At 38.1% G+C, this 20,477-nt stretch overlaps 3 protein-coding genes and 1 long non-coding RNA gene across 4 annotated transcripts; 2 read left to right on the top strand and 2 right to left on the bottom strand.

Moving 5' to 3' along the window:
- Positions 1–217: 217 nt before the first annotated feature.
- Positions 218–3,010, bottom strand: tubb4bl (tubulin, beta 4B class IVb-like). The gene is made up of 4 exons (XM_042005719.1): positions 2,872–3,010; positions 1,914–2,022; positions 1,705–1,815; positions 218–1,587 (listed from the first exon to the last, which is right to left on the bottom strand). The coding sequence occupies exons 1-4, from the start codon at positions 2,926–2,928 to the stop codon at positions 530–532; spliced, it is 1,335 nt and encodes a 444-aa protein (XP_041861653.1). The 5' UTR covers positions 2,929–3,010; the 3' UTR covers positions 218–529.
- A 2,359-nt stretch (positions 3,011–5,369) lies between these two features.
- Positions 5,370–8,484, top strand: LOC121652729 (zinc-binding protein A33). Its single transcript, XM_042005670.1, has 6 exons — positions 5,370–6,449; positions 6,626–6,721; positions 6,800–7,030; positions 7,112–7,134; positions 7,225–7,340; positions 7,427–8,484. The coding sequence occupies exons 1-6, from the start codon at positions 6,057–6,059 to the stop codon at positions 7,963–7,965; spliced, it is 1,398 nt and encodes a 465-aa protein (XP_041861604.1). The 5' UTR covers positions 5,370–6,056; the 3' UTR covers positions 7,966–8,484.
- A 145-nt stretch (positions 8,485–8,629) lies between these two features.
- Positions 8,630–9,447, top strand: LOC121653237. The gene is made up of 2 exons (XR_006012764.1): positions 8,630–8,883; positions 8,914–9,447. It is a non-coding gene; the product is annotated as an uncharacterized LOC121653237 (long non-coding RNA).
- Positions 9,448–11,191: 1,744 nt separating this feature from the next.
- On the bottom strand, positions 11,192–12,157 carry LOC121628109 (G-protein coupled receptor 183-like). The gene has a single exon (XM_041967022.1). It carries the CDS (start codon positions 12,155–12,157, stop codon positions 11,192–11,194), a length of 966 nt encoding a protein of 321 aa, XP_041822956.1.
- Positions 12,158–20,477: the final 8,320 nt, after the last annotated feature.

The raw sequence follows: 20,477 nt of genomic DNA, 5'->3' as shown, positions 1-20,477 counted from the left end.
TGGTTTTGGAAAAAAAAAAAAAAAATACATAGCTTAATCCAAGTGTCATTAAGTGTAAAGCTATTTAATAGAGATATTTGCATGTATCCCAATAATATGTTTTGTATCCTTTATCAGCAATTTGCAAGATAAACATAATGTAAAATGACATGCCACAAGATCTGCTGAGGTATCACCCAAAAGATTACAATCAATAAAAAGTCAGAGACATGAGAGAGGCCTTTCAATGTGATTTTAATCATTCTTTCAAGGCTTCACAGTTAAAATCACTTGCTTTTTAAATATGGCAAGGCAATGAAAGGACAGATGTAAGGATGCCAATAATCCAGTGCATTCACAACATACAAAACATTAACAAAAAAACTTCACTAGTACCAGTTAACATCAATGTCTAACACTAGAGCATCAGTGATCTAGATTGTGACAATTGTTCACTGTGGCAGACCATTCAGTTCAAGATGGAAAGGGATGAGGAGGATGGAGTAGGGGGATGGGTGAAGTGAAATGAGGTATGGCTGCTGTGAGCTTTTTATGCGACTTCCTCTTCGCCTTCTTCCTCAAACTCGCCTTCCTCTGCGGTGGCGTCCTGGTACTGCTGGTATTCAGACACCAGGTCGTTCATGTTGCTCTCTGCTTCGGTGAACTCCATTTCATCCATACCCTCACCTGTGTACCAGTGAAGGAAGGCCTTACGGCGGAACATGGCAGTGAACTGCTCAGAGATGCGCTTGAACAGCTCCTGGATGGCTGTGCTGTTGCCAATGAAAGTGGCAGCCATTTTGAGGCCACGTGGTGGGATGTCACAGACGGCGGTCTTCACATTGTTTGGGATCCATTCAACGAAGTAGCTGCTGTTCTTGTTCTGCACATTCAACATCTGCTCGTCCACCTCCTTCATGGACATACGCCCCCTAAAGACCGCAGCCACAGTGAGGTAGCGGCCGTGACGCGGGTCGCAGGCGGCCATCATGTTCTTGGCATCAAACATCTGCTGGGTGAGCTCGGGCACAGACAGCGAGCGATACTGCTGGCTGCCCCTGCTGGTGAGGGGAGCGAACCCTGGCATGAAGAAGTGCAGACGGGGGAATGGCACCATGTTCACAGCGAGTTTACGGAGATCAGCGTTGAGCTGGCCAGGGAAACGCAGGCAGGTGGTCACTCCACTCATGGTGGCGGACACTAAATGGTTGAGGTCTCCGTAGGTGGGGGTGGTGAGTTTAAGTGTGCGGAAGCAGATATCATAAAGAGCTTCATTGTCAATGCAGTAGGTTTCATCTGTGTTCTCCACCAGCTGGTGCACAGAGAGAGTGGCATTGTAGGGCTCCACCACGGTGTCAGACACTTTGGGAGAAGGCACCACGCTGAAGGTGTTCATGATGCGGTCGGGGTACTCCTCGCGAATCTTGCTTATGAGCAGGGTACCCATACCAGAGCCAGTGCCACCACCTAGGGAGTGAGTGAGCTGGAAACCCTGGAGACAATCACAGCTCTCAGCCTCTTTCCTCACTACATCCAGGACAGAGTCCACCAGCTCAGCGCCCTCAGTGTAGTGGCCCTTGGCCCAATTGTTTCCAGCCCCGCTCTGACCTGCAGTCAAGATTATCACAGTTTATTGATTTAATATGCAAAGACAGTACAGATTACTGCAATGAATTCTGATTTGAATACAAATTAGTGCATCTTTTTAAAATTCACACAACTTACCAAAGACAAAGTTGTCAGGTCTGAATATTTGTCCAAAAGGTCCTGACCTGACTGAATCCATAGTACCAGGCTCCAGATCAACCAGGACTGCACGGGGCACATATTTCCCACCTGCAGGAAGACAAAATCAGTGCTATTGTCTGGAAATATACACACAATTTCAAAACAATGGGAGAGCTCTGCATTTTACCACTGGATCTGGAGCCTACCTGTGGCCTCATTGTAGTAGACGCTGATCCTGTCTAGTTGCAGATCACTGTCTCCATGGTAGGTACCAGTGGGATCAATGCCGTGCTCGTCACTGATCACCTCCCAGAACTAAAGAAAAGAAACACAGGCATGTTGGGAAAAGATTGGGGAAGATAAAAGTTGATATACACCTGAATTAAATAAAAAGAAAAATGCAAAAACCAGCTTATTTATTATTTTACATCATACAATCATGCTAATTGGATGGAAAGACATGTCATCTTGCATTTGCAGAAAGCTTTAATGCATAGCCGCAGCAAAGCTGTTAAAAAGAGCAGTCCATTAGTCTTAAAAGTGCTCTCTGGAGTAATCAAGCAGATGGCAACAAATCTTATATGTAACGCTGTTTTCACATATTAACGCTAAACGAGCTTAATCATTATTCAGTTAAAATAAACTCAATGGTAATTTAAGGATATTTAAAACTAGATCTGAACAGAGGACAGTCAGCAGAAGTCGTCTAGGAATGAATGAAATGTAAAGGAAATAGGTCATAAATGAGGAGGGGGAAGGGAAGCTGCTCCTTTACAATAAGGTTTCATCACGGTCAACATTCGAAAAAATAGCATTATTGTTATTATAAATTATTAGTCTGCAAGAAAACTTTGCATGCACATACTTAATCAAAATATTTTTATTTGCTCCAAAAATATTTTTCTAAATCGGCATCTAAATAGATCTTGACACAATTCCCCAAGTAAAGACTATAACCGATCAAGATGGTTGTTATCGTTTGGTTCATTTGGCATTTTTTAAAGCAATGCACGGATCTTGAATCATAAAATGACGCTGCATCGAGTTTCTTCTAGAGAATTCCGGGAGGATGGATTAAAGGGCTCCTCTCAGCGCCAGCAGGGAAGCCTGCACAAATCCTTCCAAAATGCAATGAACAGCGAAAAAGAAGAATGCTAAAAATACCTTGGCTCCGATCTGGTTTCCGCACTGGCCGGCCTGCAAATGCACAATTTCGCGCATTTTGGACAGATGAACAAGATGACGGTCGAGTAAGAGACAGGGATCTGAGCGGCAAAGATTCACAGAGTGATGGCTTCTGCAGTCGATTGTCCAAGATTTGTTGCGCCGCCTCTAAAACCGTCTACTGGCTTGAAACGGTGGTGCAACCTGACGTCATCACCATGGCAACCAAAGACCGGAGGAGAGAGGGAGGAACCAAAACCCGTGGAAATGGCGGATAGGATGCGAGGAGCTACATCACTTATCGACAAGGTTGTCATTTTCTCACGGACTGAATGACCCCGCATCTTTAAAATAATCTAAAACTACCGGAGTTACACCTTAACTTCAGGGACACTGTTAAGGAAAGTTAACAGTTTAGCTTGTTACAAATCACCATTCCCACAGTTTACACAAAACAGTGTCATTAGTCATCTATCTGTCTATCTGTCTATCTATCTATCTATCTATCTATCTATCTATCTATCTATCTATCTATCTATCTATCTATCTATCTATCTATCTATCTATCTATCTATCTATCTATCTATCTATCTATCTATCTGACTATCTACCAGTAGTAAACTGGTTTTTGATACTTTGCTTCATTTCGTTGTGTTGTTACCAAATGTGAAATGTGCCCTTTGTTGCACAATTTTTTAAGATGGCCTAAAAAAGAAAAAGAAAGTTAAATGCTAGTTACAAATTACATAAGAACAACTGCAGCTTTGAGCACATGCTTGTCTGTTGTTAAAGTAATTACCTCAAGCTTATTGTGAATTAATATAGCATCCATTAACACTTTTAACACAAAGACAAGATAATGTATTTGCAGTGTTGTTTTTGAACATCTACCCATATGTCCAAAAAGCAGAAACCTTACTACATCTTATTTGATGTTTACTAAACGTAACATTATCTGTTGAAGTAGGTTGATGCAAACTAAAAACCTGCATCCACACATGAAAATGTAATACAGTCTCTGTTCAGCTTACCAAAAGTGCTCTTAAAAATGGAATGCTCCCTGCACTGAATCTATTTTTGGCCGCCACCTATTTAATATTCTGCCTGTCTTGAGTTATAGTCTAATTTCAGAGAGGGGGTAAAATGACACAATCAAACAGAAACATCCATCCATTATTTTCCATACCTGCATCATCTTGAACAATTTCATTGGAGGTCTGGACCTTATAGCAGCTGTCACCAAGTCAGAGGCGGTGGACAGGTCACCAGTTTGTCACAGAGCCAGCAACCATGCACTGCACTCTCCGGCTCCCTGATAGCAGACACATTTGGGCCTACCCTGGGCACTTTTGGTACCTGTGGCTCAGTTATGGCGCTATGTGTTGACCATACCTACAGTCACACATTTAAAGGCAGTAACCCCCACTACACCAACACATTTCAGTTATGTTAGTTTGAGTTAACACTAACATGTTTATATATTTGGTTTAAATTAGGTTGAAATGTTTTAGGTCTCTTTTGTTAGCGTGCACATTAGAGCACAATTGTATTTTCAATTCTGTTTAAGTTCTGTGTATTTAACATATATTCTTTTCTCTTAATGGTGCAGGGGGAGCCTTATGAACGCTTGGGGGCAGAAGTGAGCCCAACTGGTAGAAGCCAAGGAGCAGGAAGTACCATGGGCCTAGACCAAGCCAGTTCCTTCCAGAGGGGAGATCAATTGCCTCCATATCTTTAAATATTTAGATATGGTGTTTGGATTTTATTTAGTTTGATTTCTTGATTCATTTTTGGTAATTTCTTTTTTTAAGTAATAAGTGAACTGACTGTTTCGTATTTTTCTCATTGTTTAATGTATTTGTTAACCCCTCATATGTGTTAAACTGATCTGATCAGCCAGTATTTAAGTGCCCCTTTGTTTCGTGTTTGTTAGGTCAGTTTGGTTCTTGTGTTAGTTTGGTTTTCTTTGAGTTTCATGTTAAACAGTTAGTTTAAAGTTTTCTGAGTTATTGTTATACTTTTGTTTAGTTTTATTCACTTGACCTCTTTTAATGGCCCAAAATTGTCCGTGGGTATTTTTTTTGGGTAAATAAAACCTGTTCCTTTTTAAAACCAACTGTGTCCTTGTTCTTCACCAGCTCGGTCCCTCAAACGCTGGCAAGAGTTGTGTGGGCCTGATGTGGTCCAGATGTCTGTTGCTGGCCTGGATGTGGGTTACAGCAAAGGTTTGGACCAGAATAGTTCTAAACATGAGGAGCTGGCCTGGACATAGATTATAACAATTTACTTGTGGGCCACATGTGGTGGTCATGTGGCTCATTTTGGAGGCCACACTCACATGAAAGTCTTCACAGTAAGTGAAGACCAAATTTGAGCCAAACAAAATGGCACATATGGGGGCATATCTGGGCCAAACATTTTTTTTTTGCTATCTGGGCTTCTAGCTTCCAAAAAAAAAACCCAAAAAAACAAAAAAAACAAAACAAACAAACAAACAAAAAAAAAAACAACAAAAAAAACAAAAAACAGTATAGGCACCTGGAGAGAACCTATGCTGGCACAGGGAAAACATGCAACCTTAAACAGAAATCTCCAGGAGAGAATTCAGCTTTGAATCTCTTGAAAATAGCTTGACGTTGTCAGTAGCTAAAATCCTGTGATCTTTTAAACCGTTTGTCTCAGGCCATACCATGAAGACAAGTCTTGATTGGAAAATGGATATTCAAAAGTAATTGTAGCATTTTTCTCTAAATCACAATAAAGAGTTACTTGCCAAGAAAATTAAATAACCTAAGTAGCTCAAAATATATGCCATTTTGTATGTTAGGCTCTTAACATGAACATTAACACTGAAACATTTGCATTCACACCCTGAATGATCACATTCCAGACTCGAAGCAAGTTACCAACCAGTTTTAAGCTCCCAGCAACTAGCCAATAGGGTTTTGTTTCCTGTTTCGCTACATACAGTGTTTTTTTCCACACTGCTGCATAACTGATGTTACACCCACAAAAGTCATGTGCAGGAAATCCAAGAGCATTTGCTACTTCTCGTCAAGAACAATAGATTTGGAGTTGGAGCTCTATGACACAGCAGCATTTACCCTGGACAGAGGAAGCAAAACTTGAGGACTTAATGTTTTAAATTGTGGATATATTGGAAAATCTACTACAAGCTGACTATAATGTCACTTCCAGAGGAGGATCTTACATGCCCAGTGTGCTGTGACATCTTTAAAGACCCTGTTTTGCTGTCATGTAGCCATAGCTTTTGCAGGAATTGTTTGAAGCATTGCTGGGACACAGGAATAAGACAATGTCCAGTTTGCAGGAAAAGAAGACCCAAGACCAATCCTCCATCTAATTTGGCTCTGAAAAATGTCTGTGAGGCTCTTCAGGAGGTCAAGCGGCAGAATTCAGAGCAGCTTGAGGACAAGATGAAGTGTAACCAGCACAGGGAAAAGTTAAAACTCTTCTGTCTGGTTGACAAACAGCCCCTCTGTGTGGTTTGTCAGTCTTCCAGACAGCATAAGAGGCATGAGTGTTTACCTGTAGAGGAGGCTCTGCTGGACTGCAAGGTAAGACGATTAAGCATGCTAGCTGAATTGACTCAAAGGTATAAAGGTAGAATGCAGTTCCACAAGTCGGCCCTGTATGTGATCCACACCTTTAGAGAAGTATCTATACCTAAAACATCAAAAAAATTACAACTAACTATGCCATAGCTCCTAAATAAGATTTGCTTAACTTCCAGGACCAACTTGCTACATCTCTCAAAAACTTGCAAGATAAACTGAAAAGTCTCGAAAGAATTCACAGGACCTCTGTTGACATGTTCAAGTACATAAAGGTAACATGACGATATAATAGAGAAATGTGAGAAACATAAAGATATGTTAAAACACATTTTGTGATGATCTCCTCTCAGAGTCAGAGGCTGGAAACAGAGAAGATGATCAAAAGCCAATTTGAGCAGCTACATCAAGCTCTTTATCACGAAGAGTCAGCCAGATTAACGGCTGTGAAACAAGAGGAAGAGGAGAAGATAGCATCAGTAAAAGTTAAGATAAAAGAAATCTCAGCAGAGGTGCTATCTGCCTCTGAGGCCATCTCTGTCATCCAGAGACAGCTGAAGGAAGATGACATGGTTTTATTGAAGGTTGGTGATGTTTTTACTGTTTTATTTATATTTGAAAACTTCCCACCTTGATGTTGTTTGTTTGTTTTTGTTTTTTTCCAGAATTTTAAAGTAACTCAGGACAGGTATGTTAACAAAAATATGCAACAAAACAACACGATTTTCATGCATTCAGTGTGAGTTTTCTTGATGTAAGATATTTGTCGTTATTACAGATGTAATGGCAAGGTGCTTGGTTTTGACATGTCTGGACTACTAGTTGATGTGTCCAAACATCTCTCCAACCTAAAATACAGAGTCTGGGAGAAAATACTTTCCAATGTTGACTATAGTGAGTATTCATCATTATTTTATTAGAGAAGAATTGCATGACCCAAATCCTAATATACATGTTATTCTTAACTTCCTGTCTTTCAGCTCCTGTAACTTTAGATCCAAACACAGCACACCCATGCCTCATCCTTTCTGACAATCTCACTTCCCTCCATTACTCAAAGCAGTCTGGCTGTTGCCCTGACAACCCAGAGCGCTTCCACATGAGCGCTGAAGTGGTAAGCACAACTGCGCTAGACTCAGGAAGGCACCACTGGATTGTGGAAACAGGAAGTAATCATGACTGGCTCTTGGGTGTGGCCTCTTTGTCTGTACGTAGAAACGCTGAGATCTTTGCTCGGCCTGAAAATGGCTTCTGGACTTTATGTTTCCGGGACGGAGAGTTCAGAGCGATGACCTCGCCACCTACTCCACTGACAGTTTCAGAAATGCCAAAGCAGGTCAAAGTGCAACTGGATTATAACAAGGGAATGGTGTCGTTTATTGACCCTGCTGACAACGCACTAATTTATTCATTTAGAGAAACATTCACAGAGCCTTTATATCCATATTTCTATACACAAAGCAGTCAACCATTGAGGATACTGCCAGAGAAGGTGCTTATTGCAATGTTGCGGCAGTGATGGGGTGAGTCATTTATCATTAATGAGGATTGGAGGCAATCTGTGATGCTGCAAGTTCTCTCAAAATATGTGGTAAGCATTGATCAGCCATGTAATTCTTCAAGAAAGATGACAAAAACACACATGCTTGTCAAAGTACTTTCTTGACTCAAAATGTCAAAGAAGCACTTTGACATTTTGAATAATTTGCTGAGGGGTATAAAAGCCTTGCTACCGTTATATGTAAAATAAATATTAAGCTACTGCCTAAAAACACACATAACAAGATCTGTCATTTTGGAACCTTTGAATCCCTTTAATTGGTATGTTGGGTAAGCAATACTTCACAAAAAAAAACAACTATATTTTAGATAAAACAACATTTCAGAAGAACATTTCTAAAATGTAATATAGCAAAAGTGAAGTCACAAAAAACAAATCACAAAAAGCAACAAAGAAAAAAACATGTAAACAAAATTACATGTTTTTGTTTTCACAGCACAACAAACAGGACAAAATTACAACATTTCAGAAAACATTAACATGGAAAAAAACATACTTTTATTATTGGTTTAAACATGTTTGTGATTTTTTTTTTGTTTTTGGTTTTGTTGTTGTGCTTTTTTTTCTTTTTTGTAGTTGCTTCTCCCATATTTTGGAAAAAAATATTTTTTGTAATGCTTTTTTCCCCCTAAAACATTGCTTTTTTCAAATTAGTATGTTTTGTGAATGTATTATTTTCTTCTAATTTTGTAATCTCTATTATTGTTATTATGAGATGAGTTTTCTGCTTTTCATCTTATCATCTTTGTGAAATATTGTGCTTCCTATTTTGTCATTATTTACATCTGAAAAGTTTTTTTCTGTCTTGTTTTTTCAAATATTACTGAGCTTGCCATGGCAGGGCAAACATAATTTGTGAAGTGCAAAGCCAAGGAGGTAAAAATGTTTTTAAATAATTTCATGGAGTGGTTTGCAAGGTATGCTGTCTTCCTGCAGACTTCACATGTTCCATTATAACATTAAAAATATAATCAATGTTAAAATGGTGAGTTGTAAGCTTGACACTCACTTTTTGTATTGATTTAAGAATGGAAAAACTAATTCATGAGCTTGTACAGACCCTTTAAGCCACATTTTTACTTGAGACAGAGCCTATCTAATGTTTATCTAAGTTATTATTTTATTTTTACTACATTAAGCTTCTAATCTGACCACAAGAACGCAAATATATACAAGAAGTACTCTTTCTTTGATAATAATGTTTAAATCAGTCATACAACCAAATAAAATAAAATAAACTATCATTTTACAGTAAGCTGCAACAATAGCTCTTCCACTCCTATGAACAAAACAACAACAGCAACAAAAAGCTTTAGATTGATGTGATTGAAGGTCAGACATAAATAGTAATACAACATCGGGTATATTGCACTCTGTTCTGGAAAAGAACATAGAAAAATTTGTTTGATTAATGTTTAAATAAATATAAATGATTTTTTATTTTTCCCAGAGATGAAATTTGCCATCCGTCACAGTTTATGGTTTCATTTAGTTTGTAATTCTTCTGTCAGTGACATGCAATCATATTATATTGAACTATAGGAGCAGCGAATGATGGCTGTGTAACCTACACCATACACCTCATAAAAATCACATTACATGTTTGCATAAATATTATTATGTAACATTGAAAAGACAAGCTTTTTCTGGGATATTTTCCTTTTCTTAGTAATAAAAACAAGTCTATTAATTTGTTTTGTACACAAGGTGGCGCCATACTCAAACAAATAAGTGATGCTGTTGCAGGTTCCAAATAATTGCTCACACATTCTTTGTAATTATATCATATTTCCTTCCCTCATTTAAATTTGTTTGACCACACAATATGTTTACCTCAGTCCATTTGGCAAAAGCTTTGACCCGGAGAAGATGGCTGTGTTTCCAGATTATGTTCACATGTGGCTTCTTTTTTAAATGATGGAGCTTTAACTTGCATCTAAATGGCACAAAGAACAGTGTTACATTTTCAGTAGCATCCATAGATTCAGGTTTAAAACAGTCATGGCTTCCATGACAGAATTATGCCTGTTTTGTTGCAGTGCCACAAGAGGGCTATTATAAAAATCTGAATTTAGCATTACCTCGGTAAGAGACACCAAGGTAATGCTAAATTCTAGGCATTTAGATGGCTTGTCACAGGGGTGAACTGAATCCATCAAAAACCACTTTATCTTCCTTTTCTATGAAAATTTTGATGAGGTTTCAAACATTAAATTTAGAGGATGGCCGCAGGATGACCCGTCTGACATATCACACAATTAAACACTCAGTCAGTGAATTTCTGGCCCTCCTTATCAGTTGGTGGCAAATGCACCAAATCATTGCATGCCAATCGCCAAGATAACAAGAAGAAGAAGTTGTTGCATCTATGTAATGTCTGTGACCACAGCAATACGAATGAAGGCTGCTTTGAAAGTGATTTCGCAAACACATTAAGTTTCTGTACAAAGTATCGAATCTGTATCACTGATACTGAATTGAATTTTACTTGGTTGCAGATCAGAAGAAAATCAGTGATATTGCACATCACTAATAAAACATGTTTATGACTGGAAGAATTTTGGCCACTGATGGCCACTATCCATTCACAACTGTGCTTATTGGCAGCAAAACACTCCAGTCTAGACAGTCAAATACAAAGAAGAAGAACTGAGCTTGGCGTTTGAAGTTTTATGCATATCCTTGCCACTAGGTGTCAGTAATGCTTACAAACTGTACATTTAAAGTCTCCATAATTTAATATTGAGGAACATAATTCTCAAATTGCTCCACAATTTGTAGATACATTTCTTTTTTCAGATTCTTGAACCTTTGTCCAGCTTCACTTCTAAGCGACTTTGCCTCTCTAAGGTGCTCTCAATTTACTGATCTGTAGCCAAGTAACCTAAATAGTTGCAACATGCTCCTCCAGCTATTTTTTCTTTACTACCCCTTACTCCAGTCTCCAATTTTTCTTTTTAGACGTGTTTCTGGCATTGCTTCAAAATGATTCTTTTTATGAAATAGTAAAACATCTCACTTTGAACATTAAATATATCTTCAATATATTATAATATAATATAATAATATAATATATTTCAATGCTCTTGTGTGAAGGAAATTTGAGATTTGAAAATCACTGGATTCTGTTTTGATTTCCATTTTGCACAATATCATGTTCTTTTTAACAGGAAGTTGTACAAATCTAAGCTGTAGGATTTTGTGTAGGGCCAGATTTCTTATTCTCTGTGCTGAAACAGGAAGAAAACTTCTTAATGCAAGCTTCTGGGAAAAAAGGCAGCTTGTCTAGACGAGACAAGTAGACAAGTGGCTGGATAGTACTGCTAATGTTTAGGAAGGCAAATCCTGCAGGTTGCACATAACAGCGAAACACATCAGGAGAGTAGTGGTCTTCAAATGGAAAGAGTATCACTAGTGGCAGGTAGTTAAACACAATGATACAAAGGATAGAGAGCACCATTTTGAAGGCCTTCTTCTTCATGGGGTGCATTTCATCTTTACTTGGACCACGGGACTTCTTGAGGGCCCACAGGATGCTTGTGTTACACACCATCATCCAGGTAAATGTAGCCAGGATCTCACCAGTGAACACCTTCTCAAAGTTGGGGAGCCCTCCCACCATCTTGGCTGTTGAGTAGGCAATGGTGAGGCAGAATACCACCACTGTGAGGAATACCCTGTACTTAACGTGTTTCAGCTGCCCAAACATGATGGGAAATAAGACGGCCACAAAGCGATCCAGGCAGATGCAGGAGAGAAACAATGGGCCGCTGGTATCTTTCACACCAAAAGAGAACTTAATAGCAGACCACACCTCTTTGCTGTGCCAGAGGTAAAGGTTAAAAAAGGTGAGGGGGGTCATGACACCAAAGTAGGCATCCATAAAGGCCAAGCAGCCCAAGAATATGTCTGAGGTGGAGGCTTCTTTCTGATTGTGGATCAGAATTGCAATGACAAGCAGATTTGCAGGGATTCCCACAATGACATTGATGGTCTGAAAGGTGAGGTCAAAGAGAATGGCCTCTATGTAATGTTCACATCCGTCAAACACACTGAAAGGCTTTATTGTGGCATTGATGTGAACTGTGGTGTTGAGAGGGAGCTGAGTCGGGGTCGAAGTTGAATTGAGTGATGACTGATATCCGTCCATGTTTCCAGAACTGCAAAAACCAAGAATCTAAGAGGGGAAGAGTGAGAAAAGTGATGATTGTTATGCAACACATTTTGTAATTTCTGGGCAGACACACACTTGCAGTTATTCACTAACACGGAAAACAACACTTCCCTTAAAAACATATGCTTGTTATTATGACTTCATTCATCTGCTAAGCTTTACCAGCTGCACACAAAAGTCCAAGCCTGTGTCATATCATACATGCTGTTGTTCATTAGAGCTTCTGCTTCTGATCTGCTGAGAAGTTTATTTTCAGATGGGATAAAGTGGCTGCAGAGGCAGCTGCCAGAGAGTAAAAACATGTTACAAACACCATCAGGGTCTCTCCTCAGGCTGTTATCTTGTTATTGTGTCGGTGTGGACTCTCCTCTGGGAAACGTGACTCCCTGAACACAAGGACATCCAACTCACTTAAGAGACTCCTTCTGATGGCACCACCCTTTCACAGCAGAAATAAAAGGGCAGCAGCTCTCAGATTTGAACAGCAAAGGCCAAATGCTGTGTGCAGACAGTTGTTTGTGGAAATGTGTTAAATTGCTGGAGCTCTTAAAAGCCTGTTTAATACATGTGGCTATTTCTCATGCTGTTTCTGAAAATAGGATGATAAGTAAATAGGGGTAAATTCAATAAAGCTGGATTGATGTAATAACTGAAGCCAGAGATAAAAGAGGGATTTATTGGTCTATTGAGGCTTGCAGGATGTTCCAAAAGGTTTTAACAAATAACAGGCTTTTTCTGGGCTTTGGGAGTATTTTCATCAGCTCCTGATAGGGCTGATTTGTACATTCTGAAACTTCAAGAGTCTTTAATTGCAATACAAGACGTCTGCAGTGCTGGACTATTGAAGCCGGAGGCTGTGACTGTTCCTCACCACCTCCACGGGATTGTTCTGGTTTAATGGCGTTTCTCACCTCCTTCTGCTGCTGGCTCCACCTCAGTGCTGCGCACACTCCTGTAGGATTAATCACACTGACAGAGGACTGCAGCTCTTCACCAAAGTTGCTCCTCCCTGGGGATGGCAAACCTAATCAGCTGTGTTTCTCTTAGGGTTTATCTGCTGACAATAGAGTAAACAAAGCAGAGTATTAAATAGTATTTCAAAGAATATAATTAACTGCTGAATAAGTAACAGTATTAGTCTACTTGTAGTTTAGAAAATGTCATGCCTCTTGAAATAAGCTAATATTTTGTATGTTTAGTTGAACGTGTGGAAATATGTTTCGTACAGAAGTGAAATTGGACATTTGCAACACTGCTGTCATTGTTCATAACTGCAAATACTCATCATTCATAAGTTAAATGATTCTACCTGTTTCCATTTTATTTTATTTTCTATACTGCAATACTTACTTTTCTTTCACTTTTTACTGTATTCTCAGACAATAAATCAACTCAGTTTTGTTGTCTTTGTAGCTTTTTTTTAAAAAAAAGTCAAAGTCGTCATGATGTGTTTAAGTCACGTTTACAGCAAAACACACATGAAATACTACACATAAATGAAATTAAATATAGCCACACCACACATAGCCTGCAGAGGGTAAATGAAAGTTTAAATATTTTTTAGTCTCATGCTTCTGAAAATGAGCGCAGTATTTAGAGAAAGCATAGCACTCTTTATTCCCTACATCTGTTTCATGGAGTCACCCCATTTGCTGTGATTGTCATCAATTTTAGTAAGTGAAGTTAAATTGATTCAATTTAAATGGAGCTGATTGACCCGAATGAGATAATCTGGCCAACCTGCTCTCATTCATCACATGCAGCTACTGAAGCACTTTGATATGAGATACAAACTTTGACAGATAAAGCTAATTTACCAAATTGAATTGACTTGTGGAGAATTTTCAAGTTTAAGGTGTAAACTCACCTGTTAGAAATGCGCTTCTCTGCTGGCTCTGATGCTTTGCGTCATTTGAAGCACTCATTTATAAGTTCGCTTAAGTGCAGTGGATTTGACGCAGACCAGGAAGGGAGGATCTATTTGATATCATTAGAGACAAGCAACTTTAACAGTTGAAATCTCTTCGTCATGTTTAATATTGAGGAGCCTACGTGTGTAAGAGTTATTTGCATGAGAGGAGGTAGAATGGAAACAATGAAGGCTGAATCAATTGAGCTACAGGTGGATCTCCTGCAGAATCTTTTATTTAATTTTGGATAGTTTGAGTACTTTTTCCTTCTTTTTGTTTGCAGTGAAGTGTTTCCCTCTCATTACACTGATATTTTAAATTAATAATTTGTTGCAACCTTTAAACTGTGGATATTTTTAATATGTTTACATGTGAGCAGTAACTTGTTTTTTGTTCTGTTAGTCATGGCTTGAGAATTCAAGAAGCTCTAGATCAGATGATAATGCATGGGAGTTTGATTTTTCTTTTTTTCTTCCATTACTGGAGACATTTAACACAAAAACAATATTATCAGCAAAGAGCAAATATCAGTGCTGCCCTTCTTGTTTTGGTATCTTTTAGTGCATCACTATGCCTTACACAAACATCCAGAGAGAGACTGCAGCTCTCAAAGACTCCTTCTGGAACATCAGTGAGGAGGTGGAAAGAAAGGCATGGGAGGTGTGTGAAGCCTGAGTGTGACTTATATGTCAGGGGGTATTAGACATGATTGTTTCACAGAGTACTTAATTGAATTTAAGCCTGTGCGTAGGTAAGTGGAACCCAATGTTCTGTTCCCAAGAGAAGAGGCAAGGTAAAACCCACAATATCTGCTCCACAGATGTTTAAATCACACAAAAGAGAGATGGAGAACAGTGTGAGTTGCTTGCATTAGCTCTTTCTTTTTCTGGGGGGGCAGCAGAGTACTGCACTCTGTTCTATGTACTATAAGCGCAGAAGGACTTCTCACTTTTGAAGCTTCTGCATATTTTAAATTTAATCCTATTTTCTTTTCTTTTCTTTTTTAGTACATCAACTATGTAGTTATGAATTAAAATAAGTATGTTTCAGGATATTCTTGTAACTATATAGCTGCTGGAGTTCTTCATATACTACTTTTGTTTATTTACTAATTATTTTTGTTCTGCTTTTCTTTTAAAATGATTTATTTTCTACATTTGTTCTACATCTTTCTGCCTCTTGCATCACCAATAACATTGATGTTGACAGGGAAAGAAAAGAAAACAGAAAGATTAACACAGCTTGAAGTAAAGTGATTATTTCTCCAATGCAAAAACAAATAAATCAGAAATCTTATGAAGTTTTAAAGAATAATGTTTAATATTCTGTTTAATATTATATAACAAAATGGGTGGTTCCAGAGCTTCATATGTTAAGTCATAATACACATAAACACACTGGAAAAACAAGTTTATGATGGCATCTATGCTTTGACTAGATGAGGTATGTGGTATCAGTCTGTATCAGGCATTTACATTCATTTCTTTGCAGGCAATACAGATTCAAGAGACAAACAGTTTAATGCAAGTTGTTGGTGACATTTTGCAAAAAACAAAACAAAACAAAACAAAACAAAAAACTAAACAAAAAAACAAACAAACAAACAAACAAACAAAAAACACAAACAAACAAACAAACAAAAAAAAACAACAAAGAAAAAAAAAAACAAGACACCAACACATATTAGTCAGCCTTACAGTAACTTCTTTAGCTCTGACATAAGGACAATAATGTATATTATAATGCCCTTAAAGTACAGCATACGTTTATGAGTATTTCAGCCAATCATCATCCTGATGAGTAATTTTATAACAAAGTACATGCTGTGTGCATACATGGGCAAGCAGTGATTTTCCACAGACGAAAAAAAGCCACAGCAGCCTCCAGTCTAGTCTCGCCAGGGTGAAAGAGATGTGGTTACACTCACCCACCCAGTTATTTACAAACCTAGACATGCACACAGTCACAGGCAAGACAGAGAGCAAAGTGTAACATCACTTGTTGTATATATATATATACATACACATTTTTAAGCAACATATGCATATAAACTAGATGGGATGATTTTAAAATGGATTTATTTTCCTTTCATGAAATGATGTGGCAGTAATTTCAGCCAGCAAAGATTACAATAACTACTTTTATGTTCATCCATGAAGCTGTTTTCTGTCATCAAGTGCTTATTGGGATCATATGTTGGAGAAAGACATGTAAATCCAAGGAAAGAATAGTATAGAGGTGGAAGATAAATAATCATATCATAAACTATAAACAGATGAGGCAGCTTTCATGGGATTTTAAATATTTTCCTTTAACTCGCTTTGAAAATTGTGGGAGAGTAAATATGCTGCAAAGGGATACGTGCATCGTGGCAGCTGAGAGAAAGACAGCTGGAATAAGAAGCAGAATGGAAACATGTCTGCACACCTGGAGAAACCATCATAAATCAAAAACTCTGCAGATGCATTAAAGCAGAAAGAGAGAAAAAAGTGATGAAGAGATAATGATAGAAGGATAAAAGATGTTTTTAGAGAAAATCATTCATCTGCATTTTGATCTGATGATGTAGCAAAGATGCATGGAAATGCCATTGTAATCCATTTGCATCAGAATGTCCTAATATCTGCACAATGTTTGTTTTAATTTCTCCATTGGTTTAAATGTCATCAACTGCATTTGGTCCCGAAGATTAGTGGGAAATAATGTATGACATGCAGCCAAACTACAGGCTTCTTTTAGGTCAAGCAGAACTATAAGTAAATACCTCAATGTAAAAATATGAAAAAAGTAGGCCAGTGAACCCACTGGCCTTCCTCTAAATATTACAATTATGCCATTTCTAGTGTGCAGTCATTATCATAATTATTGTCCCTCTTTCTTAGGGCGGCTAAACAAACAACACAGAATTTCAATCAGCATTTGTTTCTTAATGGAGTAAATTATGGAATAAATTATGGAACTAGCATATGAAGAGGCATTTTTCAGTGTTTATGCAAGACTACAGGACAGAATAAATTTAGATTTTGCAATAATAACAGTTCTTTTGAGAAAGCTGAAACCAAAATCCAATTGCCTGAATCATGTCAGAGATGATTGGACTGGCACGACTGAATGAAAACAACAACATAAAAACTGTGAAAACGGTTCTCCTTTCAGATGATTTGCTCAGTGATGCCAGGAGCACCCGATTGCTTTGGTGAAAGCATAAACCATACAGATGCTCCACATGAAAATCGTGTTGCTCTTATGGGTTGCAACTAAATTTTAAGTTGCATTATTAGGGAAGTCAAAAGGATGTGACATGAAACTTTATATTGGTTTAAATAAACTAGACTTTGTAAGTATGTTTTAAGTCCAGTGTTTAAAAATAAAATATTTTTAGATACTGATGGCTGTGATGCCAGAGCTTCGCAATTTGACCTATTAATTTTATATATTCTAAAAATTTTTATAGACAACAATGCAGAAATAGAGGTCTCAGGGCTGGTAACAAAAGTCAGAATATCATCTGCATATAGCATTAGTTTGTGCGACACAGGACTAATGATAATACCTGGAATTTCAGGTCTTTAAGGATGGCAGCAGCTAACGGCTCAAGAGCAAGAGCAAAAATAGCTGGTGAAGCCATGTTGCTCTTACGGGTACCCTAGTATATTCTAAAATATGGTGAAATGAGCCCATTAGTAATCACGGCAGCATTATGTTCCTGGTATACTAAGTGTAAAAATTTAATAAAAACATCTCCAAAGCCCAGTCACCTCAGAACTAAAAATATATATTTTTGCTTAACCCTGTCGAATGCCTTGTCGAGCGGAGGCCTTACTATCTCTGGTAGCCCACATTATATCTTCAGGTCTCCATATATTATCTGTAGTGTGGCAACCACGTATAAATCCCACCTGGTCAGGATGAACGTGAATGAAACCACACTATTTAACATTCTGGCCAGGATTTTGGAAAAAATGTGACAATTATACTTAATTAGAGATGGGACAGTTGCTATGGCAGTCTGTAGGATCTTTATTCTTTTTCAGAAAAAGAAAAAAATAAAGCTTGAGAAAGTTTTAGAAACATCCATATACATATCAAACGTTAATGGGACAAGTTCAGATGAAAACAATTTGTAAAATTCAGCTATAAATCTGTAAGGGACAGGTGTTTTACCTGTGGGCAGATTAACTTCCATAATTTCCTCACAAGTAATTGGAGCATCAAAACTATGCTTCTGTTTTCCCTGACACAGTGGGAAGATTTAATCCACACAAAAACCTCTCAGCATCACACCTTTTTGCTTTCAATTTAGGTCTATAAAGATCAGCATAAAATTCTTTAAACACTAAATTTACCTCTAGAGGGATTTGTGTAGAGAACACCTTGCTGGTCCTGTACAGCTGAAATAGCACTGTGGGCCTTTTGCTGCTTAATATAATTTGTCAACATCCACCCTGCTTTGTCTCCTTAAAAAAAATGCCTTCGAGCCCCGAAAAGTAAGAATTCCATTTCTGTGAGAATAATGAATTATATTTGTATTTAACCTGACAGAGTTTGTGCAAATTTTTATCTGACATTCTAACTACAAACTCATTTTCTACAGCCCTACTTATTTGTACAAAGCAAGCTGAATAATAAACCCTCTAAAATAAGCTTTTAATGCTTCCCAAACTACTCCTGGGAATGGAACAGATGGAAGATTTGTCTCTTTAGATAAATTTATTGGCACATGCAATAGCAACTGGAAGCTCACATCCTGAAGATCCAAAAGTATAAAAAAACCCTGGTTAAAATCTCCACCTAAATAGGCAGGTTACGTTCATTTTGAACTTCTTGTATTTTACCTTCCAGCCTTCCCAAAAAAGAGGAATCATTACATAATTTAGGAGCATAAATATTAGCAAGTATTACTGGATAACCCTGGATTTCAGTTTCAACAATAACAAATCTCCCATATTTTAAAACTAATATTTAAAGAATAATCTTTTAAAACTCCATTATTCTTGAGTTGTAAGCTTTTATCCATCAAAATAGCTACAACTCTACTTGTACTGGAGCTACTAAGTAAACTGTTGTTTTTTATGCTGCAAATCTAAAAGGCGTGTCTCCTGAAGGAAAACAGTTTCATACTTCGTCATACTTCTTTGCCTTAAGAGTACTAAGTATTTTTCCTTTGCTTTATGAAGTGACCCATGCCATTTACATTCCAACTACAAAGACTCCGTCCCCGATAATGATAATTCTTTATAATACTTTAGATCATCATCAACAGTCAACACAACAGTCAAATACTGAAGTTTGAAAACTCCATTAAGAGTGCAGAACTGGCACTCCACAACACAAACTAAGATACTGGGAACCGCTCACAAACAAGGCCTCTCAGTCTTAGCAAGAGCACATTCTGAACATAGCGTCTTGATTAAAAGGGAGCAAAACAATGTTGCAGTTCCTAGGCATGTGACCATACAGCAGTTACTGATACAAAAGGTAAAATAAACAAACAAGACACTACTGTTGTGTTGACTCGTCATCCTGGAGTCTTTTGTTTGAAATTTATCAAATATCTATCAAAGAAATGCATATGGCATGTTTACTTTAGTTAACAGTAACAATCAACATCTTTTCATCTAGTTAAAGCCCACAACATTGTAAAGGTTTCCAAAGTTTCCAAAGTGCAAATGCATTAGTGATTTACACGTTAATAGGCTTGTCAACACACATGAATGTAAACATACCAACATATGTCCAGACTCTGACTGCCTACTGGCCAATCCTGATGATTGTACCAGCTCTGCTGCTCTCTCCCCATGTAATAACTCTGGATCAGATGCTGTGTCATCTTGAATGTCATGTAAAAAATGTCCCATGATGTTTCCTCTTGGTCTTGGAGGTTGCACGGGGAGGGGAATGGTTTTGCCCTGCATACTTGAGTTATGCTCTGGGATTCACTGACAGCTTTTTCCCTTACAGGTATTTGGACCCAGTAATTTGTGTCTTCATCCTCTTTAGAATCTGACAAATCACTGCTGGCAGGCAGATGTGTCTGTCCCTTTTTTAACTGTCAGTTTCTCACTTGTCTTTCATTTGGTGGAAATGGGATCTTTCTCTTGTTTCTGTCCTCAAGGAAATGGTGATGGAGAGCTGACAGGTAATTACTGAAAGCTGCTGCAGGGTCGTACTGTAAATAAGTTATTCTAAAATTCACAGCCCTGGCCATGATAGTGCTTCTTGGGGAAACCAAACTGAATGAAGTCATTGAGTAACTTTTCTCTGGCTGCCTCACCAGATTTTTTCTGGGTGGGTTAGGCCTAGGCAAAGCAGGTACAAAACCACCACCAGGATATATCTAAATTCCCCTGCACTTGGCTCAAGGTGCAAAAAATCGATAGAAACCA

This window comes from Melanotaenia boesemani, chromosome 2 (assembly GCF_017639745.1).
Source record: "Melanotaenia boesemani isolate fMelBoe1 chromosome 2, fMelBoe1.pri, whole genome shotgun sequence".
Lineage (NCBI taxonomy): Eukaryota > Metazoa > Chordata > Actinopteri > Atheriniformes > Melanotaeniidae > Melanotaenia > Melanotaenia boesemani.
The sequence above is the reverse complement of the archived record's forward strand: the minus strand, read 5'-3'. Positions and strand labels throughout refer to the sequence as shown.